This window comes from Rhodofomes roseus, assembly GCF_022264815.1.
Source record: "Rhodofomes roseus strain CIRM-BRFM 1785 chromosome Unknown C8Q71scaffold_12, whole genome shotgun sequence".
NCBI lineage: Eukaryota > Fungi > Basidiomycota > Agaricomycetes > Polyporales > Fomitopsidaceae > Rhodofomes > Rhodofomes roseus.
The window spans coordinates 682,257-707,634 of record NW_025952968.1 but is presented as its reverse complement, the minus strand read 5'-3'; the positions used below and the strand labels follow the sequence as shown (position 1 = coordinate 707,634).

At 54.4% G+C, this 25,378-nt stretch overlaps 10 protein-coding genes across 10 annotated transcripts; 3 read left to right on the top strand and 7 right to left on the bottom strand.

The window, feature by feature from the left end:
* Positions 1–17: 17 nt before the first annotated feature.
* Positions 18–824, top strand: C8Q71DRAFT_709401 (breast carcinoma amplified sequence 2; the record flags this gene model as incomplete). The annotated part of the gene is made up of 4 exons (XM_047920680.1): positions 18–191; positions 248–417; positions 469–622; positions 675–824. The coding sequence occupies 4 exons, from the start codon at positions 18–20 to the stop codon at positions 822–824; spliced, it is 648 nt and encodes a 215-aa protein (XP_047778175.1).
* A 180-nt stretch (positions 825–1,004) lies between these two features.
* Positions 1,005–1,795, bottom strand: C8Q71DRAFT_797322 (uncharacterized protein; the record flags this gene model as incomplete). The annotated part of the gene is made up of 6 exons (XM_047925736.1): positions 1,005–1,130; positions 1,190–1,348; positions 1,404–1,492; positions 1,546–1,607; positions 1,667–1,726; positions 1,788–1,795. The coding sequence occupies 6 exons, from the start codon at positions 1,793–1,795 to the stop codon at positions 1,005–1,007; spliced, it is 504 nt and encodes a 167-aa protein (XP_047778174.1).
* An 885-nt stretch (positions 1,796–2,680) lies between these two features.
* Positions 2,681–4,555, bottom strand: C8Q71DRAFT_763485 (biotin synthase). Its single transcript, XM_047924002.1, has 8 exons — positions 4,171–4,555; positions 4,096–4,116; positions 3,773–4,043; positions 3,660–3,714; positions 3,461–3,603; positions 3,335–3,410; positions 3,102–3,276; positions 2,681–3,047 (listed from the first exon to the last, which is right to left on the bottom strand). Exons 1-8 carry the CDS (start codon positions 4,403–4,405, stop codon positions 2,881–2,883), a joined length of 1,143 nt encoding a protein of 380 aa, XP_047778173.1. The 5' UTR covers positions 4,406–4,555; the 3' UTR covers positions 2,681–2,880.
* A 2,969-nt stretch (positions 4,556–7,524) lies between these two features.
* Positions 7,525–8,804, bottom strand: C8Q71DRAFT_96778 (uncharacterized protein). The gene has a single exon (XM_047929224.1). The coding sequence runs from the start codon at positions 8,643–8,645 to the stop codon at positions 7,665–7,667; it is 981 nt and encodes a 326-aa protein (XP_047778172.1). The 5' UTR covers positions 8,646–8,804; the 3' UTR covers positions 7,525–7,664.
* A 1,165-nt stretch (positions 8,805–9,969) lies between these two features.
* Positions 9,970–10,326, top strand: C8Q71DRAFT_709546 (40S ribosomal protein S27; the record flags this gene model as incomplete). The annotated part of the gene is made up of 3 exons (XM_047920691.1): positions 9,970–10,081; positions 10,135–10,249; positions 10,305–10,326. Coding segments are annotated over 3 exons (249 nt in total), but the record flags the coding sequence as incomplete, so codon positions are not given.
* Positions 10,327–10,631: 305 nt separating this feature from the next.
* C8Q71DRAFT_709190 (thioesterase-like superfamily-domain-containing protein) lies at positions 10,632–13,626 on the bottom strand (the record flags this gene model as incomplete). Its single annotated transcript, XM_047920668.1, has 12 exons — positions 10,632–10,745; positions 10,794–10,841; positions 10,893–10,929; positions 11,050–11,139; positions 11,196–11,227; positions 11,282–11,407; positions 11,459–11,758; positions 11,878–12,065; positions 12,478–12,883; positions 12,942–13,102; positions 13,156–13,452; positions 13,509–13,626. 12 exons carry the CDS (start codon positions 13,624–13,626, stop codon positions 10,632–10,634), a joined length of 1,917 nt encoding a protein of 638 aa, XP_047778170.1.
* A 242-nt stretch (positions 13,627–13,868) lies between these two features.
* C8Q71DRAFT_763459 (histone deacetylase) lies at positions 13,869–16,469 on the bottom strand. Its single transcript, XM_047924001.1, has 13 exons — positions 16,244–16,469; positions 16,123–16,175; positions 15,978–16,053; positions 15,806–15,923; positions 15,672–15,746; positions 15,512–15,619; positions 15,433–15,463; positions 15,231–15,372; positions 15,081–15,173; positions 14,919–15,027; positions 14,729–14,869; positions 14,512–14,679; positions 13,869–14,457 (listed from the first exon to the last, which is right to left on the bottom strand). The coding sequence occupies exons 1-13, from the start codon at positions 16,289–16,291 to the stop codon at positions 13,985–13,987; spliced, it is 1,635 nt and encodes a 544-aa protein (XP_047778169.1). The 5' UTR covers positions 16,292–16,469; the 3' UTR covers positions 13,869–13,984.
* On the bottom strand, positions 16,431–17,848 carry C8Q71DRAFT_763457 (uncharacterized protein). The gene is made up of 5 exons (XM_047924000.1): positions 17,282–17,848; positions 16,975–17,234; positions 16,887–16,928; positions 16,810–16,833; positions 16,431–16,756 (listed from the first exon to the last, which is right to left on the bottom strand). The coding sequence occupies exons 1-5, from the start codon at positions 17,484–17,486 to the stop codon at positions 16,667–16,669; spliced, it is 621 nt and encodes a 206-aa protein (XP_047778168.1). The 5' UTR covers positions 17,487–17,848; the 3' UTR covers positions 16,431–16,666.
* An 86-nt stretch (positions 17,849–17,934) lies between these two features.
* C8Q71DRAFT_96441 (succinate-CoA ligase) lies at positions 17,935–19,829 on the top strand. The gene is made up of 10 exons (XM_047929221.1): positions 17,935–18,050; positions 18,106–18,174; positions 18,227–18,299; positions 18,355–18,454; positions 18,503–18,593; positions 18,644–18,993; positions 19,047–19,286; positions 19,345–19,433; positions 19,486–19,600; positions 19,653–19,829. The coding sequence occupies exons 1-10, from the start codon at positions 18,012–18,014 to the stop codon at positions 19,738–19,740; spliced, it is 1,254 nt and encodes a 417-aa protein (XP_047778167.1). The 5' UTR covers positions 17,935–18,011; the 3' UTR covers positions 19,741–19,829.
* Positions 19,605–25,280, bottom strand: C8Q71DRAFT_96656 (uncharacterized protein). The gene is made up of 7 exons (XM_047929223.1): positions 24,762–25,280; positions 24,308–24,700; positions 24,130–24,260; positions 23,665–24,076; positions 22,808–23,601; positions 20,988–22,754; positions 19,605–20,913 (listed from the first exon to the last, which is right to left on the bottom strand). Exons 1-7 carry the CDS (start codon positions 25,129–25,131, stop codon positions 19,918–19,920), a joined length of 4,863 nt encoding a protein of 1,620 aa, XP_047778166.1. The 5' UTR covers positions 25,132–25,280; the 3' UTR covers positions 19,605–19,917.
* Positions 25,281–25,378: the final 98 nt, after the last annotated feature.

The following is a 25,378-nucleotide window of genomic DNA, read 5'->3' as shown; positions in this document are numbered from 1 at the left end:
CTCGATACCTGCAGAAGATGGCGATTGATGAAGCGAGTAACAGCATGATATTTGACTCTCTGCCCTACTACGACAACGACCTGGAGCAATTTCCTGTTTTGAAGGAGAAAGTAGAGAAGGAACTAGCCCGCGAAGCCAAACCATCACAGACTTTGCATCCACGCGTCCCTCCACCTCCAGAACTTTTCACAGTCAGTGCGCACCGTTTTTGTGTGGGACAAGGTGTCGTACTAAGAGTGCTTCACAGAGTCATCCGCTGCTCGAAGCAGAACTCGCTCGCATCGAGTCTCATCAACCGCTGCCGCCACTAGATACCACGCGGCATCAACTGCCAGGTCCCCAGAATCCAGAAAATGAGGAGGAGTGGAGGTCCGCTCTGAACAATGCACGCGCCCAACTAGAACATCAACGACTCCGGTGGGTACTTCCCGTGTTCGATGTGCTATTCCCCGTCCAACCCGAGCCTAGGCATGCCAACCTTGCTCTTCTACAACAATATGGTCCCAACTCGTGGCGGATCCATAACTACCTTACGGACTCCACCGTAAATAACATCGAGAAATCGTTGGAAGAGCTGAAGAATCTGACGACTGAAGTGAACCGCGAGCGGAAGAATGCCCAGGTTCGTCACAGCCGTCCTCGTATCGTACTCTGTACTGAAATTGCCAACATAGACAAGGATAGGCACTCAACTGACATCGTTAGAAACACGATGGACAGAGCTCATCTCCAATATACTGCAGATCGAGATGGCCAATGTTGCTTTGGAGGCCGAGATCGACAGGCTGAACAAAAGCGAGGCTGAGCTCTCAGCTGGTCTCTGATGACCTCAAATCCTGTATCATTATCGGCTTGTACCATGTTAGTCTAGGTACGCTGGTTTGTAGCGATGTACTATATCACGCTTTCGTCTCGAATAGCAGCGTCTATATCTAATACTGTCTATCTGTACTGACCGCTCATTGTTGCGGTTTAGGTCGTAGTCCGGTATTAGTAACGACAGTCTACGTGAAGGCATTTGCGTAGGCGGCAGGAGGTAGGACACAGGGCCACGCTCCTGCTTCTATGATTTCTTCCCAAATATGCTCGCACGAACGAAAGAGGTCCAGCGCCGCTCGTGCGTTCTCGACCTGCTCCGTGTTGTCGTCAGTATGGCTCGGAGGAAAAGCATGTTGGAGGTTCGCCTCACTGGGACCTCGCCTTGTAAACCGATGTGTCTCCCCATGAATCGATTGACAAGTGTCATCAGTGGTATCATGATGTTTGGCCTGGATCTGAGACTTCGGCGAAAGGGCATGAAGAGAGCGATATCTCGGGTGTCTATAGCGGGATGCGACAAGCCCATGACCTGGAAGCATATTACGCCTGTGTCCACCATCTGGTTACTGTGATGACCGCCTCACCGAGAGGAACTGCCAGAGGGCGTAGCCTATGATAATTTTGTCCCGTATCAACATAACAACTTGTCTCTGCACGTCGATAAATGTCGGTGCTGCGTGCAGCCTACGATCAGCAAGTCGTCGCTGTTGAAAAGAAGGCAAATACCTGATGCGAGCGCAGCCTGTTGCAACCCAGTCTCGGCTGTTCTGTGGTCACTGACGGGTTGTCTAGCCAATTTTAGTGAGTGTGCACGACTGGTTACATCGAAAAACACGCATCCACGCACGTAGGGCGTACGAGTGAGTCCAGTAGGATGTTTCCACGGTAGTCTACTACGGTGACACGCCTGATAACAGACCCATTCCCATTAGCGACAACGGATATCACTCACGCGGAAATGCACTCACGCGACCATGGGGAGCCTTGAGACAATGCCGTAGTATACGACCTGAGCCTCAACAGCGACATACCTTTTCGGCTGTCGTATCAAACGTTGGGGGAACTCGTATGCATTCGAACCGTCACTTACTTTCCTGGCGAGTGGACTTTTGCGAGGCGGCCTCGTGTCTGTGTTGTTGCGTGTGCCGGCGCCGCTCCATGAGGCCCCGGCGGATGAGTGTCCATGCCATACGCAGAGATAGACGGGTGTAGGTCAGACGAACAGCGATCAATGTGGGCACCACTGCCCGAGTACCACTACATCCTAGACTTCGTCCCGCTCGGATCCGTGACGAGTTACATTTGGAGGCGCTGGTGGGTCGTTCTTGATTCCAAAATCAGGAAAAATGCAATATGCCCACCGCTAGAGTGAGAAGGCCATCACGCAGCCTGAACGGACGTCCAACCGCTCCTCATGCAAGCAGTGGAATGCCTATCCCATGCGAGGTATGACATCTTGCCCCTCGCGTGTCAAGGTTGTCTTCAAGTAGTTCGCGATGCATGCCGTCGATAGTCAGTCGCCCCGGATGTTTACCATGCCAGCAGTGAGACGCTCCTGGGGTATCTACGCCGCACGCGAAATTGGACGCGCAAGTAGCAAGTCGAAGCCAGGCACTCGTCGCGGCGCGAGGACGACTGATCGGGTGAGAACCCTCGAACTTCGAAGCCTGCACATCTTGCGATGCGGCGGCAATTTGTATGCCGATCATCATTACTGCGACTTCATCTGGGGAAGATTGATATATGAGAAAAAGTGCTGGAACAGAAAGGAAGAGGATAGCTTACGGTACTTCACTTCCAGGCGACAATATACCCTGAGCATGGTTGTAAAATTGACGATGATTCAGGCCCAATAACTTCCTTCCAATCTGGATAGATGTCCCAGGCAACATTACCGGTGGTATGTATTGAATAGAGCACCATCTACCTATCGCTACAAATCGATTCGTACAAAGTATTGCAATCAGACTTCTTGCGTCGAGTGTCCTCGTCAGGTTCTGTCATACGTACAAGGCAGCGGTTTGTATGACACAGTCAGAGTTGTCCGACGACACGACAAAGTCACTCACAGCTTGACTGGACCCGCGTTCCTGTTGACAGATCGCCCGCAAGCGCCTCTGTGCTGGCTCTCGACTGCTCCTTCCGCGCAACGTTGACCTGCTCGAAACTGTTCATGCCTTCCAAGCCCCACCTTGTCATCATAGCTTTGTCTTCGTCCCACGGAGAGCCTATAGCACGCGCTATCAGTCGAAGAAGTCATCCAGAGTACCAAGGAAACATACATGGTGTGGTGAGCATCTGCTCGCCGGTGAAGATGGCATTAGCACCTGCCATGAAGCACATCGCTTGCTTCGATTCGTCGAGCGTCTGGCGGCCGGCGGCAAGTCTAATAATGGTCTGCGGCATCACTACCCTGGCAGTGGCAACCGTCCGGAGTAGCGTATGGTAAGGGACGGGCTGAGAAGAGGGTACGGTGAGCGCCTATCACGCCCATATGCACAAATTAGTGACCTACCTCGTTGTTCTCGAGCGGCGTGCCCTCTATCGGCACCAGTGCATTGACAGGGAACGACTCGGGGTGTTCTGGCATACTGGGTGTGCGTCAGACGAAGAAAAGTAACTGCTAAAATTGTTCACGAACTTCGACACCTCCCAGATTAATCCGACCCTGTCCTTGTCCGTCTCACCGAGGCCGAGGATGCCACCAGAGCACACGCTAATGCCCGCCTCACGCACCGCCGAGATGGTGCTCAGACGCTCGTCATAGGAGCGCGTGGTAATGACCTGAAGTGAGTGGCGGATGAGACACGCTTATCCCCGCCGGCAGTGGATGTGCGCACCTCAGGGTAAAACTCTCGCGACGTGTCAAGATTGTGGTTGTATGCTGTCAGGCCACTGAGAAGGGTGTGCAATTAGGCCAGAAGCGGAGGTTCATGGGCACAGGCAGACGTACGCCTCCTTCAACTGTTTCGCCTGCTCAGGAGACAGCATGCCCAGCGTCGTGCATACTTCCATACCCATCCCTCGGACCTCTTGTACCATCCGGAGGATCTTCTCGAAACCGCGTTTGCGTCCGGCCAAGTCTCTCCATGCCGCACCCATGCAGAAGCGGGTGCTGCCGTTCTCTTTGGCTTTCCGGGCTGCTTCGAGCACAGGCTCTATGTCGACGAGACGAGACGCCTGTGTCGCCGTTTGATAGCGGGATGACTGTGAGCAGTACGAACCTGCAGTGAGTGTCAATCCTCCGCGACTGCTGCTGATAGAAGAGCGACTTGCAATCCTCAGTACACCCGCCCGCTGTTGCGATACAATAAGCCCTGCTATGAGAGTTGACACAACGATACGACGCACTCTTGATGTTCATGAGGGTACACAGTTGGATTTTACTGGGATCATGGTGCTCCCGATGCACGGCCGCTGCCCTGAAAACGAGATCAAGTAGCGGGCTATCGTAGATCTTCTGGATCTCCGGCTTTGTCCAGTCATGGCGGACGGCAGAGGTGACTACGCGTGGCTGGGGTGCATGAGTCGCGAGGCCCCGCGCACGCAGAGCAGAGACGCGAACAGAGAGGCGGAGGTGAAGCATGGCGTGCAGGAGCGACGAGGGAGGCGTGCAGGAGCTTATGGCGCAGCCTGTTGGACGCTAACACCGCAAGACTCGCACAGCGGGCGGATTTTGAGGGGCGATTTGGGACCGACTGGAGGCGGGCCAGTGGACTGTCATGCTGGGGCACTGGGGATGCGCGCAGATCTCGATCTCTGATCATGATCTTGCCCTCGCTGTCCCCCTGCACCATCAGTCCGAAACAAGCGACTCCGGGCTGTGATTTCCTTTCATACGTGTAGTACGCATCGGAAGACGTTGTGAATGTCAAAACCAGCCTCAGGGATTATCCCTAGCCTTGGACCAAGTTGAGAATCACCGTCTACCGCGAGCTGACCGTGACGTGCACGACTTCATGGGTAAGCAGTACTATGTGAATTCATAGAGCCATCTCACATTTTATTATACCGTGAGCTCAATTGGAGCTTGCAGCTGCAAGGACCCTACTATCCCCCGCGTCCCGCGCCATTATCACATCCAATACTCGAGCTGTACTCGACCATATCTGTGACACAGTATTGACTAGTGATCTCCAAGCCGCGCGCCACGGAATTCGAGGATCAAGGCCCTTCGTGTCCCCCTTCTCTACATTCATCATTCTGCTTGACTGACTGGTTTCAATGCCTAGTGAGCCGTGGAAGCCACATGGCTGCCACGCATGACAAAAATCATATATGATCAATAGCTATGACCTTACATCACCGGCGAACACTGTACATCGAACAGAAGCGATTGAACCAGCATCTAGAAGGTAAGCTCTCTGCATTGTGGAGCTATGTATGACGTCTATTCGTGATGACGCTCTGAAGGCGGTTGTACTTGGTGCCAGCCTCTCCGCGGGCTGTCAGTATCTGGAAAGTCGTGGTGTAGGTCTCCTCCTACTACACCTTCCGATCGAACAGGTGTATATCGCGCACCGATCTCACCAAATTTACATTTGGTGCCGAGAATTCTTGGTGGTTGCTCAAGGGATCCTCAATCGGTAGACCGCCACTAGCTGTGGTGGAGTAAGTACCATATCGTGTGCGGAGAAGTGTAGCGTCGCTGCAAAAAAACTTTGAATCTACTGAGCTTCGCATTTGTAGGCCTGCCAGTTATGGCTGAACCAGTTCCTTATCGGCGACTTCAGCCTTTCCAGCAACATATGTGATATGCTCGTGGACGGATGTCGTAATGCCGCGCGCTATGAGCAGGCAATGACATCCGTTCTATCAGCTCCTGGGAGCATCATGCCGTATCTTGTACCAGCTAGGACGTTCCGCAAGCCCCACCGCACGGTGGTGCATGTGATGCCCACTCGTCCTGTGTCGGAAATGGGCCAACAATCAAGTTGTAATACACGGGGACTGCGTGGCCAAGCCGTGGTCCGTGGGGTCGTCGACCAAACGAAACAAGCTTTCTTGTGCAAGAGACAAGGTGATACGTTTCCCGAAATGCTGTCTGCCTTCCTCCTGTTATACCAGGAGCTCCAAATCCAAACAGACGTGTGCTAGGCAACAGTCCATACTGTACATACTGCTGCCAATGCATCACTGAAGTTCGAGCAGTTTGAGCAGTTCCACCAGTACATGCGCCACCCGTGCGGGTCAAGCAGCGAAGGCTGTCTTTTCGTCAGACGGGCAATCGCATGACGCAGAGAGACATCGACCCCACTGTCGTAAGGGCCGCGTCACTTCGGCGCGATGGTGCGGAAACAACGGCGACACCTGTCGCACGAGGTACGGCATGCAGATATATAGGAGGCCGTCGATGCTAAAAATACAGTATGCGGTATCATGGCCTCTACGTAAGCCAGGTCCATGAGAATGCGTGTCTCCAGGCATGGTGATGGTATGAATGTATCGTACAGCCAGGGAAGAAAATCATGAGGCAGCAGATTCGTGGCTTCGGGATATGACCTAGTTTGCCAACCTCTTTCGTCGTCATATGGGATCGCAAGGCTTTGCCGGACTACATGCGGCAAAGGTGGGCTGTGACGTACATCGAGGTCAGTTCCAGCCTTTTTCGGAAGCGCGATACATCGCTCACCTTTGTCGTTTCACGCTCTACCCGCAGAAATAGCGCGGCTTTCATGTTTTCCGCCACTGAGAGATCTTGAAGCGTAGTCGATTGACTGTATCCCTATGACAGTGTTCGTGATCCAAAGTCAAAGATTGTACAAGTTACTGAATCTGACCTCGGGGAGAGCTATCTTTCGGGGAAGACGGCCGACCAGAGGTATCCTTTGCCTTCTCACTATCCATGGCTTGGCGCGCGACGTCCCACTGTCGCAGTGTGTACTCAGCTAACTCGCGTGAGTACCGTTGCTTCTGGGTCTCCACAGAGCGCATGTCTCGGTGGGTGGCAGTGGCGGGCATGGCGGGAGAGGTGCGCGTGCGGCGGTGGGGGAGAAATAACGGTGAGACGGGCAAGAAACCTTACCAGGTGCGACGTCTCGGGGCGAACTATATACTCGCCTGCGAATTGATGATGTTATGCTGCCACCGCTCCGTTTCTCCAGGCGACATACTCCACGTCTGGCCACTACTGACGCCATGTTCCATATGCGGCAGGTCTTCAAGATCAGAGGCGGGGTTTCAAATCCGTGGCGCGCGCCCCGCCACTTGTGCGGCGGTCTCGCCCTCGACGCCTCATTCGGCCCCACATGCCCCACGGGCAACACACTGGCAACGTTACGGGGCATTTGGTATCAAAATGCGGAACCTCGCAGGTTTCGAATACTGTACTTACACTGAGAAGAACCGCCTTGGAGGACTCGAGCTCCTCCCAGTATCCTCGCCTTGGCTCCCTGCAGTCATGTTTCGTTGGCGAGGCAAATGCCGACTTGGAGACTGATACTGGGACTCGGGCTCGACACGATAGTAGTCCCAAACCAGCTTTGTTATACATCAAAAACAACGTACATAGATGTGAATATACAAGCGGACAACAATGCGACAATGCGAAGGTGGATGCAGAATGACAAATTACAAAATCCCTATGCTACCCAGTGTCGTAGTCCGCGACACACTAATGATTTTTAAAGCTACAGTGAACCGGCCATGGAAACAGCGACTATTGACACAGAATGACCGAGCATGCTAGTGCGCGATGATAAGGTATATGGGTGGGATGCACGTTGATCGTCCTCGTGGTATCATTCGTGATAGGCATTCTTGCAAGCACGGGCTAGCCGCGTCGATGCGGTCGTGGAGAATGTCGAAGGGAGTGTGAGGACAATCGTTTTGAATGTCTGATGCGCTTACGCGCGGGAGGAGCGCCAGTTGGAGCTCGAGCTGTTCGTCTTGGGGGCAGCGGGCTTGGCCTGAGAGGCAGAGCGCCCACCGCCGAGCATGACACCGCCAGTCAAGACAGTGGTCTTGCCTCCGTCGTAGTTCGTAACGTCCGTCTTGGAAGCATCCACAAAGACCCGCGCCTGTCTCGCCTTTTCACGGCGAGAGAGCTTGACCTTCGGGTTCTCGTCCGCGGGAGACAGGGAAACAGTGGTAGCGGAGCTCAACGACGCAGAGCTGCCGTTGGAGAAGAAGGAGAAGCCGGAGCTAGAGTCGGAAGAGCTGGAACGAGAAGACATCGACGCGATCGAGCTGGTGGAGTCGGGAGACGACGTCTTGGAGCGAGGGGGAACGGGGACGTTAGGGAACTGCGTAAGGATTGGGGTCAGCCAGGTGGGCTTCTGGACCTCGTCCGCGATCATAGCGAAGAGCTGCTCGTCCTCGTCCTCGTCCGTCTCGAGGAGCTGTTGCGCAAGCGTCTTGTTGGGAGACGGTATAGCGACCGCAGTCGGCTGACGGCGCGTCGAGGTCTTGGACCCCTGCTCGAGGTCTTCCGACCAGACGGTGAGGAACTTGCTCACTTTGCCTGTGTCCCAGTTACCGAAGCGAACTGAGACACAACCAGGGTCGATGAAGAGATCAAACTCGACACCACCAAGGAGGGCGATCCAGTCCGACCATTCTACCTTCGCGCTCTTGCAAGCGTTGTAGATGGGGCGCGGAGGGAGCGCACTCGGCGAAAGCGTAAGGCAACGGCGACCGGACCCGCGAAGGGGCTCGGTGGGGACCCAAGAGGGTGCGAAGTGGGAGGTGAGATTCGCCTCGAGTGCGAGCTGGAGCTTGATAATAGCCGTAGCAGAGTAGCGTACGATTAAAGTGCGGGTAAGGTAAGCGATCGCCTGCGCGAGGGTGACGGAGAGAGAACCAAACGCAGTGGTGGAGGCGGCCATGGCGACAAGAGACGTGATATAGGACGTTATGTGTTGAAGGAAGGGCGGTAGTTGACGAGAGTGAGTGAAGGTGCGTTGCGAAGTAGATCGACCTGCGATAGGGATGCGGTGGAGGCTCGCTGAAGCGAAGACGTGAAGCTGTATGCGGCGATGTGTCGGATGAGGCGTGCAAATGCAGTCGTGTAGTGTGACTAGAGTCGACAGATGCAACAAGGGTAACGAAAGGTCTAGATCGGCGAAAGGATCAGCTTGGATACTTGAAAGTCGATAGCGGATACTGCTCACCTAACAAGAGGCTGGTCTGGGACTAACGAGAGGAGTGTGCGGGGGAACCAAGTCCTGGGTTGGGGAAAGTAGGGCGACGGCGGGGCATTACTTATAATGGAGGCCGCTGGCGGGAGCGTCTAAGGAGAACAATGGTTAGAAGGCGGCAGTGCGGGCGTAGCCAAGCGAGAACAAAAGACGGCCTTGCAACAAAAACGACTTGTGCGCGGCTCCCAAACAGCTGCCTTATTCGGACACAATGACTGCCTGCTTCGCTGTTTCACTCACACGTGGCCCTCTGTCCGGCGACTGCCATAATGAAGCAATTGTGCTCCTACGCTCTCTTCACGCTGTTGACAGTCTCTTCACTCACGACAGGCACATCTGTCTCGCTCGCGGCGTAGTCTCTCTGATGGATCCCGCTCTTCTTTATTATTCTCCATGTCTGACCGACATCCAGACATAGGGCTTGGTATGTACCAGTTGAAGCGGTTGTTTGGTAAACACATGCGCGCGTCGCGGCTGTATAGATTCTGGACGCCGGCGTGCACACGGTCGTTCGTCGTTGATGTTGTCAACATTCAAATTTCAGTAGTAGTAGAGCAGGGTGAATAAAAGCATCGTCCTGATGTGCGGCGCGGAGGTTCTGATTGAGCAGTCAACGTGGTTTCTCACTGAAATGACTGGGCCAGGCAGCAGAGTGCGTGGTAGGTACGAAACCACGTATGTGTGTAGAAGCGCTGTTAGCTCGGATGTCCGTCGGGAGCGAACTGCGAGTCGAGTTGCGTGCACTGATCGGAACCGATCTGAGCTGTGTTAGTCACCTCGAGTCGGTTCAGCCACAGCCTGCGGAGTTTGAACTCCGATGAACCCAAGCCGGGCCCTTGAACCTTATTGCCAGCCTTCATCCACGGTCAGGTCGACGACTCTGTCGCTCAAAAACTTCGCCCTCTACTCGGCGCCGTCCCTTGTTTCCTTCCACTCGCTACCTCTGCCAAAATGGTGAGTATCGCAGATCTGTTAAAGGGCGAGCATCCAAGTCTCACACTTCCACATAAAGACTCTCGCCGTCGACCTCCTCAACCCCCTCCCCGAGACTGAGAAGAGGAGCCACAAGCTCAAGCGTCTTGTGCAGTCCCCCAACTCGTACTTCATGGACGTCAAGTGCCCTGGTGAGTAGAGTGCTGCATCCAGAGGTGGACGCCGCACTCACACCCTCTCTCAGGCTGCTTCGCAATCACGACCGTCTTCTCGCACGCCCAAACTGTTGTCCTTTGCGGCGCATGCGCGAGCGTCCTTTGCCAGCCTACTGGTGGTAAGGCGCGGTTGACAGAGGGTATGTGTTCGCGCAGTATAGTACCGTGCACCCCCTGATCATACCATTCCGGCAGGGAGTTCCTACCGGAGGAAGAACTGAGTCTCCTCTGTTGCATGTTCCCGTCTGTATCGTATCGCTCTACCACGTAGCATTTGGGCCCACCGTATCGATATCATCATGCCTCCCGTCGCGGCAACCGCCCTGGACCGGGGGCCGTGTACTCTCACAGTAAAACTGACTTCCCGCTATGTTCTAAAAGTCACTATGCATTCACATCAACTGCCGGAATGCGCCGAACTCGTCCACATAAAGTATGATCTCGAAACCGGTTCGGTCACCACGTATGCAGCCTGCGACGCTTGTCGGATTCTATGGGCTGCAGCGGAGACTAGCAGCCTACGCGTTCAGATTTTGGCCTTGATAACGCGCGATTCATCTCGGGCGGCGTTCTCTCCGCGTGCCCGAACGACTCCCTCCTGAGAGGCAACCGCAATCAATGTGCCGGTGCGGGTATATATCTGTGGGCTCGTCAACCTCTGAGCACCCCTGAATACTAATAGCCTCACTCTTCCATGCACGACTCCGCGCCCGTTGCCAGCCCGTGGCGACTCGACCTACAAGGGATGAATGTGATGTACTATACACCGATGGACATGGAGATGTACCACATAGAGGATCCAGTCTCCGCAATCAAACGAATTGCTGCCAATCGTGACATCAGCATATGTGCATTGTACTATGACTGAAACTTACTCGTAGAACCACATGGTATGGTCCAATGATGTCTATGTTGGTTTGAATGAATATCAGTACTCGTGTGACATAACACAGTGGGAACGCACCAGCATAGTCAGCTGCTTGGGACCCTCCGTGTGCGAATTCAGACCTAATGTACGCCGCACGACACCGACGCTGCATATGGATGCTCTCAGTGTGCAAACGACCGTACAGCATTGGTAGAGACGGACAATTGAGAATCCGATATGTAGGCAAGCATACACTACACCATTGCTCAGTTCTGGCGAGCCGATTAGGGCGCGTAAAGAAGCCTCACCTTCTGAAAAGGAGCGTCGTACTTCGGGATACTCCTCACTTTGAACCACCACATATAGACAGTAGCACCGTCGGAGGAGTTTGTGATCCCCGCTGTTTTAACCTCCATGGGGCTCTTTCTACGCTCCTATAGGAAATTCAAACCGACACAAAGCTTCGCCTAACAACACATTCTTACCTGAATGTATTCCTCCGCGTACGCCTTGAGGCGCGGGTGCAGGTCTTTGCGAAGAAGCATGCGTTCGTAGTGTTCTTGTACATCTTCGCACTCCTCCGGGCTCGGTACACTGGGAGGCATGGGCCATTGGTGGGCTGGCTGCCCTGGTTCTGGCGTTTGGAAGGAACAGAGCATTACGAACACGGTACGGCCGCGCTGAACGGCACTAACCGTCCGCGTCACGTATGAACGACCATCACGTACGCGTACCACCTGATAGATGATGGGAATGGCCGGCGACACGCTCAATAGGAAGTAGCACTGACAGCGCGATGTGTTTAATCTCGCATCGGTGGAGGGGAGGGGCAGTACCTACATGCAATGACTAGGAACTCACTGAGCCCTCAAGGTGTACACGCTATGAAGGCGAATCCACTCACATGCAAAGCGAAATCCGGAGAAACACAGTTTGTGGCAGAGACGAGGGCCTGCGAGATGACTTGGCCGCCATACACCCCTCTAGAGTGGATCGGAAGCCATAGTGACTTTGAGCGGAAGAGGTTGGTATCTAGCTGTTCTACCTCCAACGAAGTAGATATTTGCTCGTGCTCCTCTTGTCGGTTGTTCACTTCAGCCATAGTTCCTATGCAGGGTCTTGCCGGCGAAACGAGTGACTACGGTGGCCAGCAATGACAGTGAGAATGAGCAGGTCGTGTCCTGCCTTCATATACATCGGTGGCATACATACGGCCGGCCGGGTTCACGACAGAATCAGACGCGCCGTGTCCAGTGACGGCTACGTCGGGTCGCTCTCTTTGCCGGACCGTAGCCCGCCCTTCGCCACGGCCCCGTATAAGGCAACCGGGCTCAAAGCATGCCATTGATCACACAACAAGAGTGACCATGCATGCCTTTGGATCTACACACTGGGTAACAGTTCAACACTGATACACGTTCCTGATAATAGCCGGAGTTCGCCCAATACGCTTTGAGATACAGGAAGGTGGTCTAAAACTCCTCCACCTCTATCGTGAAGCCACACTCGTGGCAGACCTGCTTCCCGACGCCGTCAGCATCGTTCTCCACCACCCCGAAAACATGTTTGTGCTCCTGGTCCTTCCGCTTCTGCCATACCGTCTCTCGTGTTCGTCGTCGTAGCTCCTTCAGCCCTTCCTCGAACTTCTTGTTTTTCTTCTTCTTCTTCTCAGCCACCCGACGCTCCCACTCTGCATCCAAGGCCTCTGGCGATCCCCACTTCTTCCATGCGAAATCCTCTACATGGTACCTGAGGAACAGCATCATGTTGGCGAACGTGGACTTGTGAGGATTTGCCTTGAGTAGATGCGGCATTAGCTCCTGATCTCGAAGCTCCGCTACGGCATTCATGAGCACGCTATATAGGTTAACGAGTGCATATGCCGAGTTACCATCTGTCAATAAGTAATCCTGAAAGAGAGCAACATGGTTCAGATGCGCCGTAGCCAAGTGCAATCGCAAGTCTTACCTCTTTGCATTCTGTCTTTGTCAAGAGACTATACTTGTCGGGCTTCTCGTTTTTGCATCTGTTGCATACGAGACAGCCGAAGACCTTCTTGTATGTCTGGTCTATGTCGATGGACTGGCATTCAACACACTTCGGATTGAGGCTTGGATCGAGGAAGAGAGCTAGACAAGCTTATCAGTATCACTGGCGCATTGAAGGTATGTAGGTGACAAACGAGGTTCTAAATTCTGCATCGCCCTCTGCCGTTCGCGCTCTTTCTCCTTGGCCCGTAGTTGTTCGTCAACCTCCTTGCCGTCCTCCATCAGGAATCCACCTTTCGAGTTGACCATCTTCGACAAGTCATATTCAAAGTATTTCCCCAGCCGAGAGTCACGCTTGAGTTTCGGAGGAGGCTTAGGTGCTGTCGGTGATGTCGAGTTGGCAGGAACCACACCCATGGTGCGCTTGCCCTGGCTATTGGGTATGGATGAAGGACCCGCTTCCAGCTCACGCTCACGTTGCCTAGCCTTCGCTGGCGACATCAGAGAGTAAATGCGGGGGACATGGAACTGACGCGGACGAGCTTACCTTTCAATCTATTCAGCTCTACCCTCTTCACTTGTTCCGGAGTAAGCTCGAGATTCTCGGGCGGTGGCCGAGGAGGTGGGGTCGAAAATCTGGCTGCACTCGTACTGGGTTGCTCCATATTGTGGAAGTGTAAAAGAATGGGACTCGATACAAGAGAGGGACGCTGCCCTGTGGACGAATGCGGAAGACAGGCGTTCCTTCGACGATGCTCTAAATGCAGGTCGTCTCGGACGTTTGTAAGCGCCCTTCACACAAGTCATGCTTGTGGCGCCCAGCGGTCATGAACGTGATTTACGCCATGCTCTAGCGCTCATTGAGAGGATATCCCTGAGGGGAGCAGGCGCATGCGTCGTTACACACTGATCGTCCCACGATTATGCATAACATTACTGAGCGAGTCGAAGAGCAAATACAACAACAAGCGACCAAACTGTGACGCAATGATACTAGTACACCAACAGAAATTTCCTGCACGACTAGCCGGTTCCTGCACTCGACGCCGGTGGATCAACTGCCATGCCATTCGTCGGAGCAGGAGCAGGAGGTTTTGATTTTGATCTGGCTCTGGCAGCGACGCTGGTCCGTCCAACAGAGGAGTCATCATCGATGTCCATGTCAGACTGTCCCGACGACCCAGCAGTCATGCTCGGACCCGCAGCACCTGCAGCAACAGATGCCGTCGCGCTTGGTCCAAGGCCATGCGTAGTGCCAGTGGTCATGATGCCTACTGCCGCACGACGGCCACCTCCAGTGGCGACGGTGTCGCGTTCCGCATGGCTAGCATGATTACGTCGACCGCCTTCCCCTTCGTCGTCGGAATCAGACAATTCGCCATCTGCTTGACGCCTCGAATCCAGTAAACGTTGCGGTCGTCGTTCATCCCGGGAGATCATATCTTCGTCCTCGTCGGGATCGTCCATGAGATCGTCGATGGGTATCCGGGGTACATCTAATACATCACTGGTCAATATGATTCGTGGGATACAAGAGACGTCTCACTGGCCTTGCATCTGCACGCTCGGTGGCCCGCCAACTTGTCTGAGGTGATCCAGGACGATACCTTTGACACGGTCTAGATAACCAGGACTATTCATGTCTTCCATGTTGGATGGCTTGACGTCAAGCTCGTAATCCGGTCCAAAGTACTCGTAGTACTCGTTCATCGGGATTTCTGATGTGGATGCTCAACATAATGACATCTGGAAACGCAGACCACTCACCAGAACCAAGCTCCACGCCTGCGGCAAGACCCGTTTCGTACGCCCAGCATCGACTGACATTACGCATTGTGTACCCGCCACCCCCAAGGATGAGTAAGGGCTTGTTGAAAGACTTCACGAACTTGACACAACTTGCGTGACCTTTACAAGCTCATTATTGCTTGCCCACAGGCACAGAGCGATCACATACCTTTCATGGACAGGTTGAGACACCCTAGTTTGTCGCCCGAGAGCGAGTCGGTACCGCACTGCAATACAATAGCTCCCGGATCGAACTGCTCCATGACAGATCGGATTACCTACGAACGATGTGAGTGAGCACATATGTCAAGTCCGCAGTCGATGACAGTACCGGTTCGAAGACACTCTTGTAGTTCTCGTCGGTGACGCCATCTCGAAGTGGAAAGTTGAGAGCATAGTATTTCCCTTTACCAATGCCCACATCCTGCGCATGTGCAGGGTATCAGCAGATGGTTACGCGTCCATACGGAGCTGCACGCACCCGCAGCTCCCCGGTGCCAGGGAAGAACTCGCCATACTTGTGGAAACTGCAGGTCATGACACGATCTGTGGTGAAAAAGGCCTCCTCAACGCCATCTCCGTGGTGAACATCGATGTCGATATAGAGAACACGCGTATGGTATCTAGAAAGCAATCGCGTTGGGTCACCAAATCCCCAGAACAGTGAGTGAACTAGGGCCGACCGTAGTAGTTCCAGTATTCCGAGGACAATATCTGGGAAGGTTTCAGAGACTTGCCATGGACACTGCACAGTGCACAAACCGTTGATGTAACAGAAGCCGCTAGCTTCACTCTTCTTCGCATGGTGGAGTCCGCCCGCCCAGTTGACTGCAATGTCGCATTTATCGCGACTTAAGCGAGCAGCACCCTCTTGGGTAGTCGAAGTGAGTCAACGACAACTAATTGTGGCGTCGTGCCTCACCCATAGAACCACCCGCTGAAATCGAGCAGTATTCGAACAGGCCATCGAACACTGGACAATCATCGCCAACGTTATCTGCGACGAGTGTCATGAGCATCCTTGGTATGATCTGCGAGTGCACATCAGATACAAACATTTGTGTTGCTCCTTTGTGTAATTGCCCATGTTGCTGGGCGTGATGCGACTCAAAAACTCGACATATTCGTCGGAGTGAAACTGAGTCATTTCGCGCTTCGTTGCAGGTTTGGCTCTCTTTCGAAGCCTCGTAAGCATTAGGTTAGGAAGTGTTAGCTTGCTGTAACTCACGAAGATCTCCATTTTCTTGTACAAGCCATAGTTCATCACCAGTGAATGACACATTCGGATTCGTGTGGGCTTCATCCTGTCCGGATAAAGAGGCACGTGGATGTATGAGTGCACAAAATGCGCAACGGTAGCGCAGACAACTCACGGATGACCAGGTCCATAGTGGAAGCCGCTCACATCCGAGTCGAAGAAGTAACACTAGAAAGACAGGGCTGTCAGACTCCTGGCGCAAGCCACACACAACGCACAAATTAAAAGATACACACGACACGTTTCTTGGACTCGCCATCTATGGGAGTCATGACAGGCGCCATACTTCCAAGTTCGAGGAGGGTGGGGACGGGAGAACTGTCACTGCCAGAGCCCAGTACGACCTGCGCTGTAGCCACTGGCCTGCTGCAGGCGCCGAGTCCGAGCGCTCATGATTGCACAACGAGTCGACACACGTGACCAGATCGTGTTTGGCAAAGCCTTTTGATCCTAACAAATGACGTAGGCTGCATGCACAACTGCAGGTCGCAGCAGGGTCGCAGGCTCGAACGGAGATTTACATTCGCCACATCCGAGAAATCATGAATGCGGCTATGAATGTCTCGTTCATATCAAAGAAACCGTAGCACGGGCCCACGACTAGACAGTACCAAGGACAGTATCGACGGGAATTAACTGAGACCACGATCGACAGTAAACTACATTTTATGCTTGCCGAGTGGCGCTTGCGAGTTGTTGTGCACCAATGTAGAGGGCGCAAAACCGAAAGACTCCTCCAGACGAATGCCCTAATGTTCTCTCAGCATACAGCGACCTAGATACCAGAAAATTAATTACGTACAAGTTCTCCAGCGATGACTCGTACCTGGCGGAACCACTTAGTTCTGCAACATACAGGAATGATTGAGACCAACATACCATTGACCAGTGATGAACTGCATGCAGCCCTGCGAACCACAGCTTGAAGAAAATTCAGTAACTTCCCAACACAACTCGCAAGGCTTACCTCCCGCCCAAATGTCGTCTGCACAACCTGCGGATATGGCGTGATAGCGCGTAGTGTGATGGGCTCTTCCATCTTTGCCCTTGGTACAGTCTGGTTCAACTGTTCGATTGCTGCATCTAAGGCACCTCGTGCTGCTTGACGACTACTCTCCATAGGCGTGTTGCGCGACCTCACATCGTAGTTGAGAATATGCGGCGACGGCGTTGACAGGCACTCCATCAGCAATACGAAATGGTCTCGCGCGTGTCTCAAGTGCTTCCCTGGTGCATGGTGAGAGAGGGCAGGAGACATATAAACTGTGCTGTACCTATTGTTGATCCAGGGAGATACTGCGACTGCACTGTTAACTGGTCATCCGAGGTGAGGGCTGTATCGACTAGATCGACAGCCTGCCGCAAAACAATCGTTGAGACCTCCAGCAGCCTGGCCAGCGCGGTGGCTTCGTCCAGCTGCTCGTCAGCAGCGCTGCTAGCTGCATCTGTGTGCCTGGGAGGCGTAAGAACAGGCGACATGTCGTGAGAGACGATGGTGGCTTATGAGAAGTGGAGGCTCGAGCTCGAGCGGCGTTACACAGCGGAGGTACACGAGTGTACAACGCGGTTCCCATGCATTCGGCCGACGAGGGGTTGCAAGACAGAGGCCGTTCGGGACAATCGCAGTGTTCATAAACAACGGGGGTAATGCGCACGGAGATAAAATTATGTACAGTGACTGTTCCTCTGCAAAATTTCGGAGTACCCATGGCGAGTAGCCCGAACTCAAAGCGAGGACGGTGACCGTTCCTCTACCAGAACCAAGCCGCACCATACTACAGTGAGATGGAGGGTGAGAGACAGGAAGGACAATCCAGCGCGGTCTTCCGTCGTCGTCGTTCTGGTCGACTGTGTTTATGCCCGCGCAATGTCCGCGCGGGTCCCGGTCGTGATTGCTGACTAAGCAGACAGGCATGCCCGCTATATGGGTATCACGCTGGCGATGCTGCAGCCAGCGACCTACGCCTTCTAACGCCCTCCCCGTCCCCCGTCTCATACATCGCCATGTTCGCATCTCTGCGAAAAGCCACCTCTCTTGCGCGGGTGAGCGCGACACGCGCGAGTTGCTGAGAAATACCTGAACGTTCCGTTTGTCTAGGTCGCGTCTGCCGGTCAGAGGCGCTTCCTCTCGATTCACGAATACCAGTCCGTGAAGCTCTTGAACTCCGTGCGTGCGCTCCCTGCCATAGCGCAATATCAATCACTCATTAATGGTGCAGTACGGGATACCAACACCGAAGAGCATATCAGCACATTCTCCGGAAGAAGCGTTCGAGGCTGCGCGCCAGTTCGGTACGTGTTTCCGTCGTGTTCCTAGCTTAAACTCAGCGAATACGTGTCCGTGAAGAATCGACCGGCTGTGTTATCAAAGCTCAAGTCCTCGCTGGCGGACGAGGAAAGGGCAAGTTCGACAATGGGTTCCAGGGTGGCGTTCATCTGGTCTCAAGGTACGTACATAGCGCGTCACTCGTATTTTGGTTTCCGACGCGCCTCAGTCCGGAGCAGGCAAAGGAGTTTGCTACCAAGATGCTTGGGGCCAATTTGATCACGAAGCAGACTGGGGCCGGAGGGCGCATCTGCAATACCGTATGTTTTTCGCGCCAGTTGCTCTATTTTTTCTTAAACGTCGCGTGCAGGTTATGCTTGCTGAGCGCGAGAACGCGTCGCATGAGTACTATGTTGCAGTGCTCAACGATCGTAACACCGAGGGACCCGTGCTTGTGGTATCTTCGCAGGGTGGCATGAACATCGAAGAAGTCGCCGCCAAGGATCCCAGCGCGATCATCACGACGCCTATCCACTTCGAGAGAGGTCTCAGCAAGTCCGAGGCCTTGGGTGTTGCGAAGAAGCTTGGCTTCAAGAGCGAAGCGGCCAGCAACGAGGCTGCGGACATCTTTGTCAACTTGTACAAGATCTTCAAAGAGAAGGACGCGACACAGATTGAGATCAACCCGTTGGGTGAGACTGTAGATGGACGTGTTCTTTGGTATGTATGACAAGGCAGTTTTTCGACTTAGGATGATGAACCCCTCGTCATAGCATGGACGCGAAGTTTGGCTTCGACGACAATGCTGACTTCCGCCAAACGGATATCTTCGCCTTGCGGGATATCACTCAGGAGGAGCCATCTGAAGTTGAGGCACAGAAGGCGAACCTCAACTTCATCAAGTTGGACGGCAACATCGGTTGCTTGGTCAACGGCGCGGGTCTGGCGATGGCGACTATGGATGTCTTGGCACTCCATGGTGGTAACCCGGCCAACTTCCTTGACGTCGGAGGGTGCGTGCGATTGAACGACACCTCGCATAACATAACTCTTATAACTTTGCGCCTCTAGAGGGGCTACTCCGGAAACCGTCAAGACTGCATTTGGGATCTTGCTCGCGGATCCCAAGGTGAAGAGTATCTTCATCAACATCTTCGGCGGTGCGTACACATGTCGTGTCCTGAACCAGCCTAACACTGAATCACATCGCAGGCATCATGCGCTGCGATTACATCGCCGAAGGCGTCATCAAGGCAACGAAGGAGCTGGGTCTGAGCATCCCTTTGGTTGTTCGCCTCAAAGGTACCAAGGAGGCTGAGGCAAAGCAGTACGTCCTCGTACTGAAGCCCTACGTATGCAACTCACCATTCTTCTGATAGGATGATTCGTGAGTCCGGGTTGAAGATCATGCCCTTCGACGAGCTAGACGACGCGGCGGAGAGTGCTGTACAACTTGCCAACGCCTAGAGCCTAGAGGATAGCGTAGTACTGCCGACTTGCATCTAGAGTGTTGATGTCTGCCTTCATAATTTATGGGTCTGGATGTCAAGAATAGATATACGCGGGTCAAGTCGCTTGCGGGAGGGTATGAATATGTAACAGCACTGCATAATTGAGGCGAAGAGAATTGTATGCTACAAGAGTTCACCAAGCCGGGCGTACGGAGTAAGCAGGTGTGGTGGGGTAGGGTGGTTGCTGAGGGGGATGTCCCATAGGAGCAGGGATGCTGGATCCTCCTGGTGCGTGTTCGAAGTTGCCACGCACTTGTCCACGGTTCGAGGGAGTAGCTGCATACCCATGAGGTGGTTGAACGTGAAGGCCGGCCGGCGAGTGCATCAGGACCGGACTGCTACTGTATAGGGCATGCGGCTGCATCATGGGACTCATCATAGGCCCACGACCCTGCGCTCCGTTGGGTGGCTGTTGCGGATTTGACATATTGGGGGAAGGGATGTAAACAGGTACCGGTCCAGGAGAAGGATACGGGACGAACTGCGGCGTAAATGGCGACGCCATTGGTCGCATCATGTTGGCCTGTGGTTGAGGAGCTCCCCCCATAGGCATCCACATAGGCTGAGCATACGGCGATGGCGGACCGTTGACCATCATTGGCCGAGGAACAGGGCTCGGCGCTACTTGAGGGTACATGACAGTCGGACTGGGCGAATGGCTGAGGACTGGAGATGGATATGCATACGGAGGGCGAAGAGTGGTAGGTTGGTACGAAGGGAATGCTGATCTTGAGGATGAACCGTTGGGCACATGGCCCACGGGAGGCGGGAGTGTTGTATTCCGTGGAGGAGACTTTGCCGACGACGCAGGGACCTGCTGGAATGCACGTGTGACATCGTACGAAGACATTCTTGACGGGCCCGGGCCTGACGGTGGAGGCGTACCACCGTCTTCTGACTTGACGTCTTGTAGAGTGAACGGTACAGCCGTCAGGTCATCAGCGATCCCCTTCAAGGAATTCACAGAAGGTAGTGCAGCCTTGTCAGGCGTCTGAGACCACACCGCCCTTAGATGCTCCGGATCCGGAACCCCTCTTGAAGGTGACTCCTTGAGAGGAAACGGTCTCGGCGACTTGGTCCAGGTACCGTTGGGTACCACAGGAGACGAACTCTTGCCCGCTTGATCAGACTAACCAGTACGTCAGCGTAAGATTCGAATCGACAGAGTGATGAACCTACTGTGTGCTTGTCAAAGGTACTTACACTATCACTCGATGTGATGGCGAAGGGTTCCGCAAGGGACTTCCCCTCACTGCGCCCAGACGACACGTCCGCGACTCTCGACACCGATTGAAAACTGACCTGTGGAGCAGTTCCCCGTGTCGCCATGCTCTCAGCGGGGATCGAGACGTCTAGCTCGCTGCTGACCACGAAGCTTACCGACGCCGGCTGTACAGCATCATCAAACTTCACGTCGCGATAAAAAGCAACGCCAGAACCAACGATGTTTTGCGACTGTGCTTGTGACTTCGCGGGTGCACCAACGACCCGGCTAGGAGAGGTAGGCTCGCTCTTGGGAAGTGATGCAATGCTCCCGAAAGGTGCTTCGGGAGGCGGCGACCGACTCATCGTGTCTAATCCAGGGCGGACATCAGCAGCATCCTGGACTGGTCGAGTAGAGGCGGGTGCGGGTCTACGCCAACTTGTTGACTCGGCTTCACGGGCGACAGCTTTGGTGCCCTTAGCACCGGATGGCTTCGATGGTAGATTCACTACGGGCCCCGAACTGTCCGACGGAACAGGATATCGTCTAGGCGGTAGTGCCACGAGATACCGTGTATGAGACGGTCTATTCGTCGGGGACCCAAACAAGTAGTCATCAACTGCAACGTCACGGCGAGAGCTGCCGCTGATAGGAGGAACCCATGAATAGATGGCTGTTGAGACGGAGGTAGCGCTCCGAAAACCGTGGAGTTGCTTCGTTCGAACTGGGGGCAACTGAGGCGAGGCCGCCTTCGGCAACTTTACGGTGAACACGTTCCATGCAGGTTTGGGAGAACGAGGTGGCTCTTTCCCGGTCACATCGAAGACCTCGCTAGGCCGAGCAAGGTCGTGACCGCCTTGTGTGAGCCTGAGCGCAGGCGGCACCCACTTCTGCAGCTTCGGTGGCTCCTCCTTCGTGTGCATATCATCCAAGGCTCCTTTGATGCGGGAGATAGCATCGTTGAGAGCAGACATAGGTGCTTCTCGATAAGACGAGGTGAGAGGAGAGCGCTGTGGTCCGTGGCCATGGTGTCCCGAAGGCAAATGGCTCGTACCGGATTGCAATCTGTCGTCATGATGGCGATGCTGTGAAGGCGAGATACGGGAGTGGACGAGGGAAGAGCTGCCAGGAGATCGCGGTGCGTCCGAGGGAATGATCTGCACTCGCAATCTCTCCTTTGGAAGCGTGGTGGACCCAGATCCCTCTGACGCGTGAGTTGAAGGTTCGTGAATGATGGTTCTGCGCCTCCATGAGCTATCCTCGTTTTGCATCACCTGAGGGGACGCGGAGACATCGTCCTCAAAGAAATCGGCCGCGCTGGCCCTCGGTGGCCGCGTTGACGGTCGTTCTGACTGCGCTGACTCAGCTGGCCTTTCCGCTCCTACGAACCTACCCAAGTCCAAGAAGTCCACGACTTCGACATCATCACCACCCTTCAGATGAAGAGACTCGACCTCCGCGAGCAATGGCAGTGGCGGTGGCGGTAAAGCTGCGGTTGCAACGGCGGGTTCGACGTGGGCCGTCCATCGTGGAGGGGCTCGACTTCGCCATGAATCTGCCTCCATTGCTGCTGAAGGCTGATCCTGCCCTGTCACTGCAGTGGAGGACATCCGGCGGCCTTGTAGCGGACGGGCAGAGCCTTTAGACGACGTCGGTCTATTGAAGGGTGTCTTCGACGCAGAGGGTGGGGCTACATCCGGAGTCGGCGTTACAGGTCCCGCAGATGCATCTGCACTGCGGACTGCATCCTCGATAACCACAATAACCTGCAACAGCAACATGAGAGGACTACTCAAGATGGTCGATAATGGAAACGAACCTGGTTGTCCGAGATAGCAGATGGTTCAGGCGCATCAGGTCGTTTCTGTTCCTCCTTGGCCTTCTGCTGTACCTCCAGCTCAGCGGCTTTTTTCCGTGCACGCTCCTTCTCTCGCTCGCGCTCCTCTTCTTCCTGCTGTCGGCGTAGTCTCGCACGTTCAGCCGCGGTATGCATCTCCTTCTTGTATACCTCATTCAAATCAACCGCAGGTGCTTCTGACGATGGTGGGGCCGATTCCGTCGGTGCAACAGCCAGCGAGGTAAGTACTTGATCGTCCACAGACACAGCCGGAGACCTTGGGGTATCCGGTGGAGGCTCAGCAGTCAAATTAGAAGTTTCTCGTCGGTGCCCATGCCCATCGGGTACTAGTGACACTCGAGATCTCTGTTGTGGCGACCGCATATCAGACAGATGAGGAGGCAGTTGCCTACTCGACTCCCTCTGTGGCTCTCGCGTGTGATGCATCGGAAGCGGGGGTGGAGGCATTGCCGACATGCGTGGAGGGCGCTCGTCGAGTTGTCCAGCGGGCGGTGGCATACCGTATGGACCGCGATGATCGTTGGGGCGTCCCTGGTATCCATGCGCAGAGGTACGTGTGAATGAGGGAGGGGGCTGAGTATCGTGCCTATGGAAGTCACGGTCCGAATGCCGAGGAGGGACAGCAGAGTGACCGACATGCTCGCCTGTTGGTCGAGGTCCATCATAGCGACGGTCAACGCCGCCAGGCGCCTTCTGCAGGAGTTGAACATTCTGCGGGTGTACATGCGGTGGAATGTCTCTGCCGCCTCTTGACTCTGATGGTGAGACTACATGGTCTGAGCGACTGCCTCTTCGTGCAAAATACGACGTCTGCCCACCTCCAGCTTGCCGGTGAGGCGGATGCACAGAAGAGTAAGGTTCTAGCCTGTTTGAGCGTTCGTTGAACAGCACTTTAGACTCTGACGGGGAATGGACAGATTGTGACGAAGCGGGAGACGGCGCGCCATTGGAAAACTGCTCGCGTTGACCACTGGTGAAGTTTGTCGTAAGTCCTGAACGCGGCCAGCTTCTGTCGAAATCTTCGGCGAATCTCTCCTCCTTGCTGACTGGTTGATCTAGCGAGGCTAAGCCCTCGTTAGGAGGAGCTGGGTCGTCATTGCCTTTGGCCGACCCTGGGACGTCTTGAGCTGATGGCGGTATCTGCAACACTTCGGTAGCCTCGACCTTGTACTGCCGACCGTCACCAAAGTCAATGACCCCATCAAGGAAGTTGTCGTCGTCTTCTTCCATCTAAAAAGACATAGTCTGAACCCATGCCTCACTTACGCATGAATAAGACATACCTCGTCCCAGTGATGAGCATTGGGATCAAGATGGACGCCGCGAAAGGTATCCGCCTCAGCGGTCATGGCCTCCTTCTGCGCCGCGGCAGCCTGCGCTGCCTCTTTCTGTTCGGCGAGTTTGGAAGCACGACCTACTTACCTATAAGATCATTCACATACCATCGAGGAGAAAACACACCTTGTGCTACCTCCGCTGCAGTGGGGAAGTCGTTGGCTGCTGCGTCCAGCCTGTTCACGACGGCCGTGGCACTTCTCGCACTACTCCATGCCGGTTTGTTGGAGCTATCCCTCTTCACAGATGACACAAATATCTCCGTTGCACCGCGCGGCTGAGGTTGGATGACCTTGCCGACGGGGGGAGGCTGGGGCGCAGACCCTGAGCTGTTCGGTGTAGAAGAGGAAGGAGGAGGCGCTTTAGAATTCGTGGCCGACGGAGAAGCAGGCGTAGCAGAGGAAACTGAAGATGGAGGACGGGACCACCCTGGCCCAGTGGTAGACGATTGCGCTGTTGCGGTAAGTTTCGCAGTCACAAGCCGTGAGTGAGAGACGGCAGTTTGTAGTGAGGGCTTGGCTTCAATAAGCAGAGCTTAAGTCTATACTGAATGCATGGCAAACGTGATGTGGTGACGTACGGGTTGCACTCCCAGTTTTCGCCGTCACAGATGCAGATAGGGTCTGACCTGAACTGGACGAGTAAGTCTTCTCCAGGAACTTTTTGTTGATATTGCTGTGCGTGAACTTCTTCTGATGAGGTACTCCGGAAGCGGTTGCACTAGATTGCGTGGCAGGAAGACCGTTGGCAGGACTTCCTCTGAGGGGACTGAGTGCCGACCCCGGCGAAAGAGACATAGGGCTCGCTGCCTCATGGCTCTGTAAATCCAGAGTCACAGAGAAAACACCCTTGTCAGGCGATGCCCGAGATGGAGACCGGGTATCCGCGTCATTCGCTGCTTCGACCTCGCTGGGGTCCACAGACGAGTTCAGTGTTGCGGTGTTGGCCATAGACGCGTCAAGCGACGCTGTGTGTTCCAACAGTTCGCCACAGATTGGAATAGATGATACAGAGATCGTATGGAGTCTATGAGACAGGCAGGAGACTAGCCAAGCAAGCAGTGGGACTTACCTCTGGAGAGGAAGGTGGACGAACAGACTCGAGCCGGACGCAAAGCAGAAACCAGCTTGGGGACCAATAGGAGCGCGTCGGCATCCACCGAAGGCCACTTCGTCGCGTTGAGGCTCGAGCGCCCGG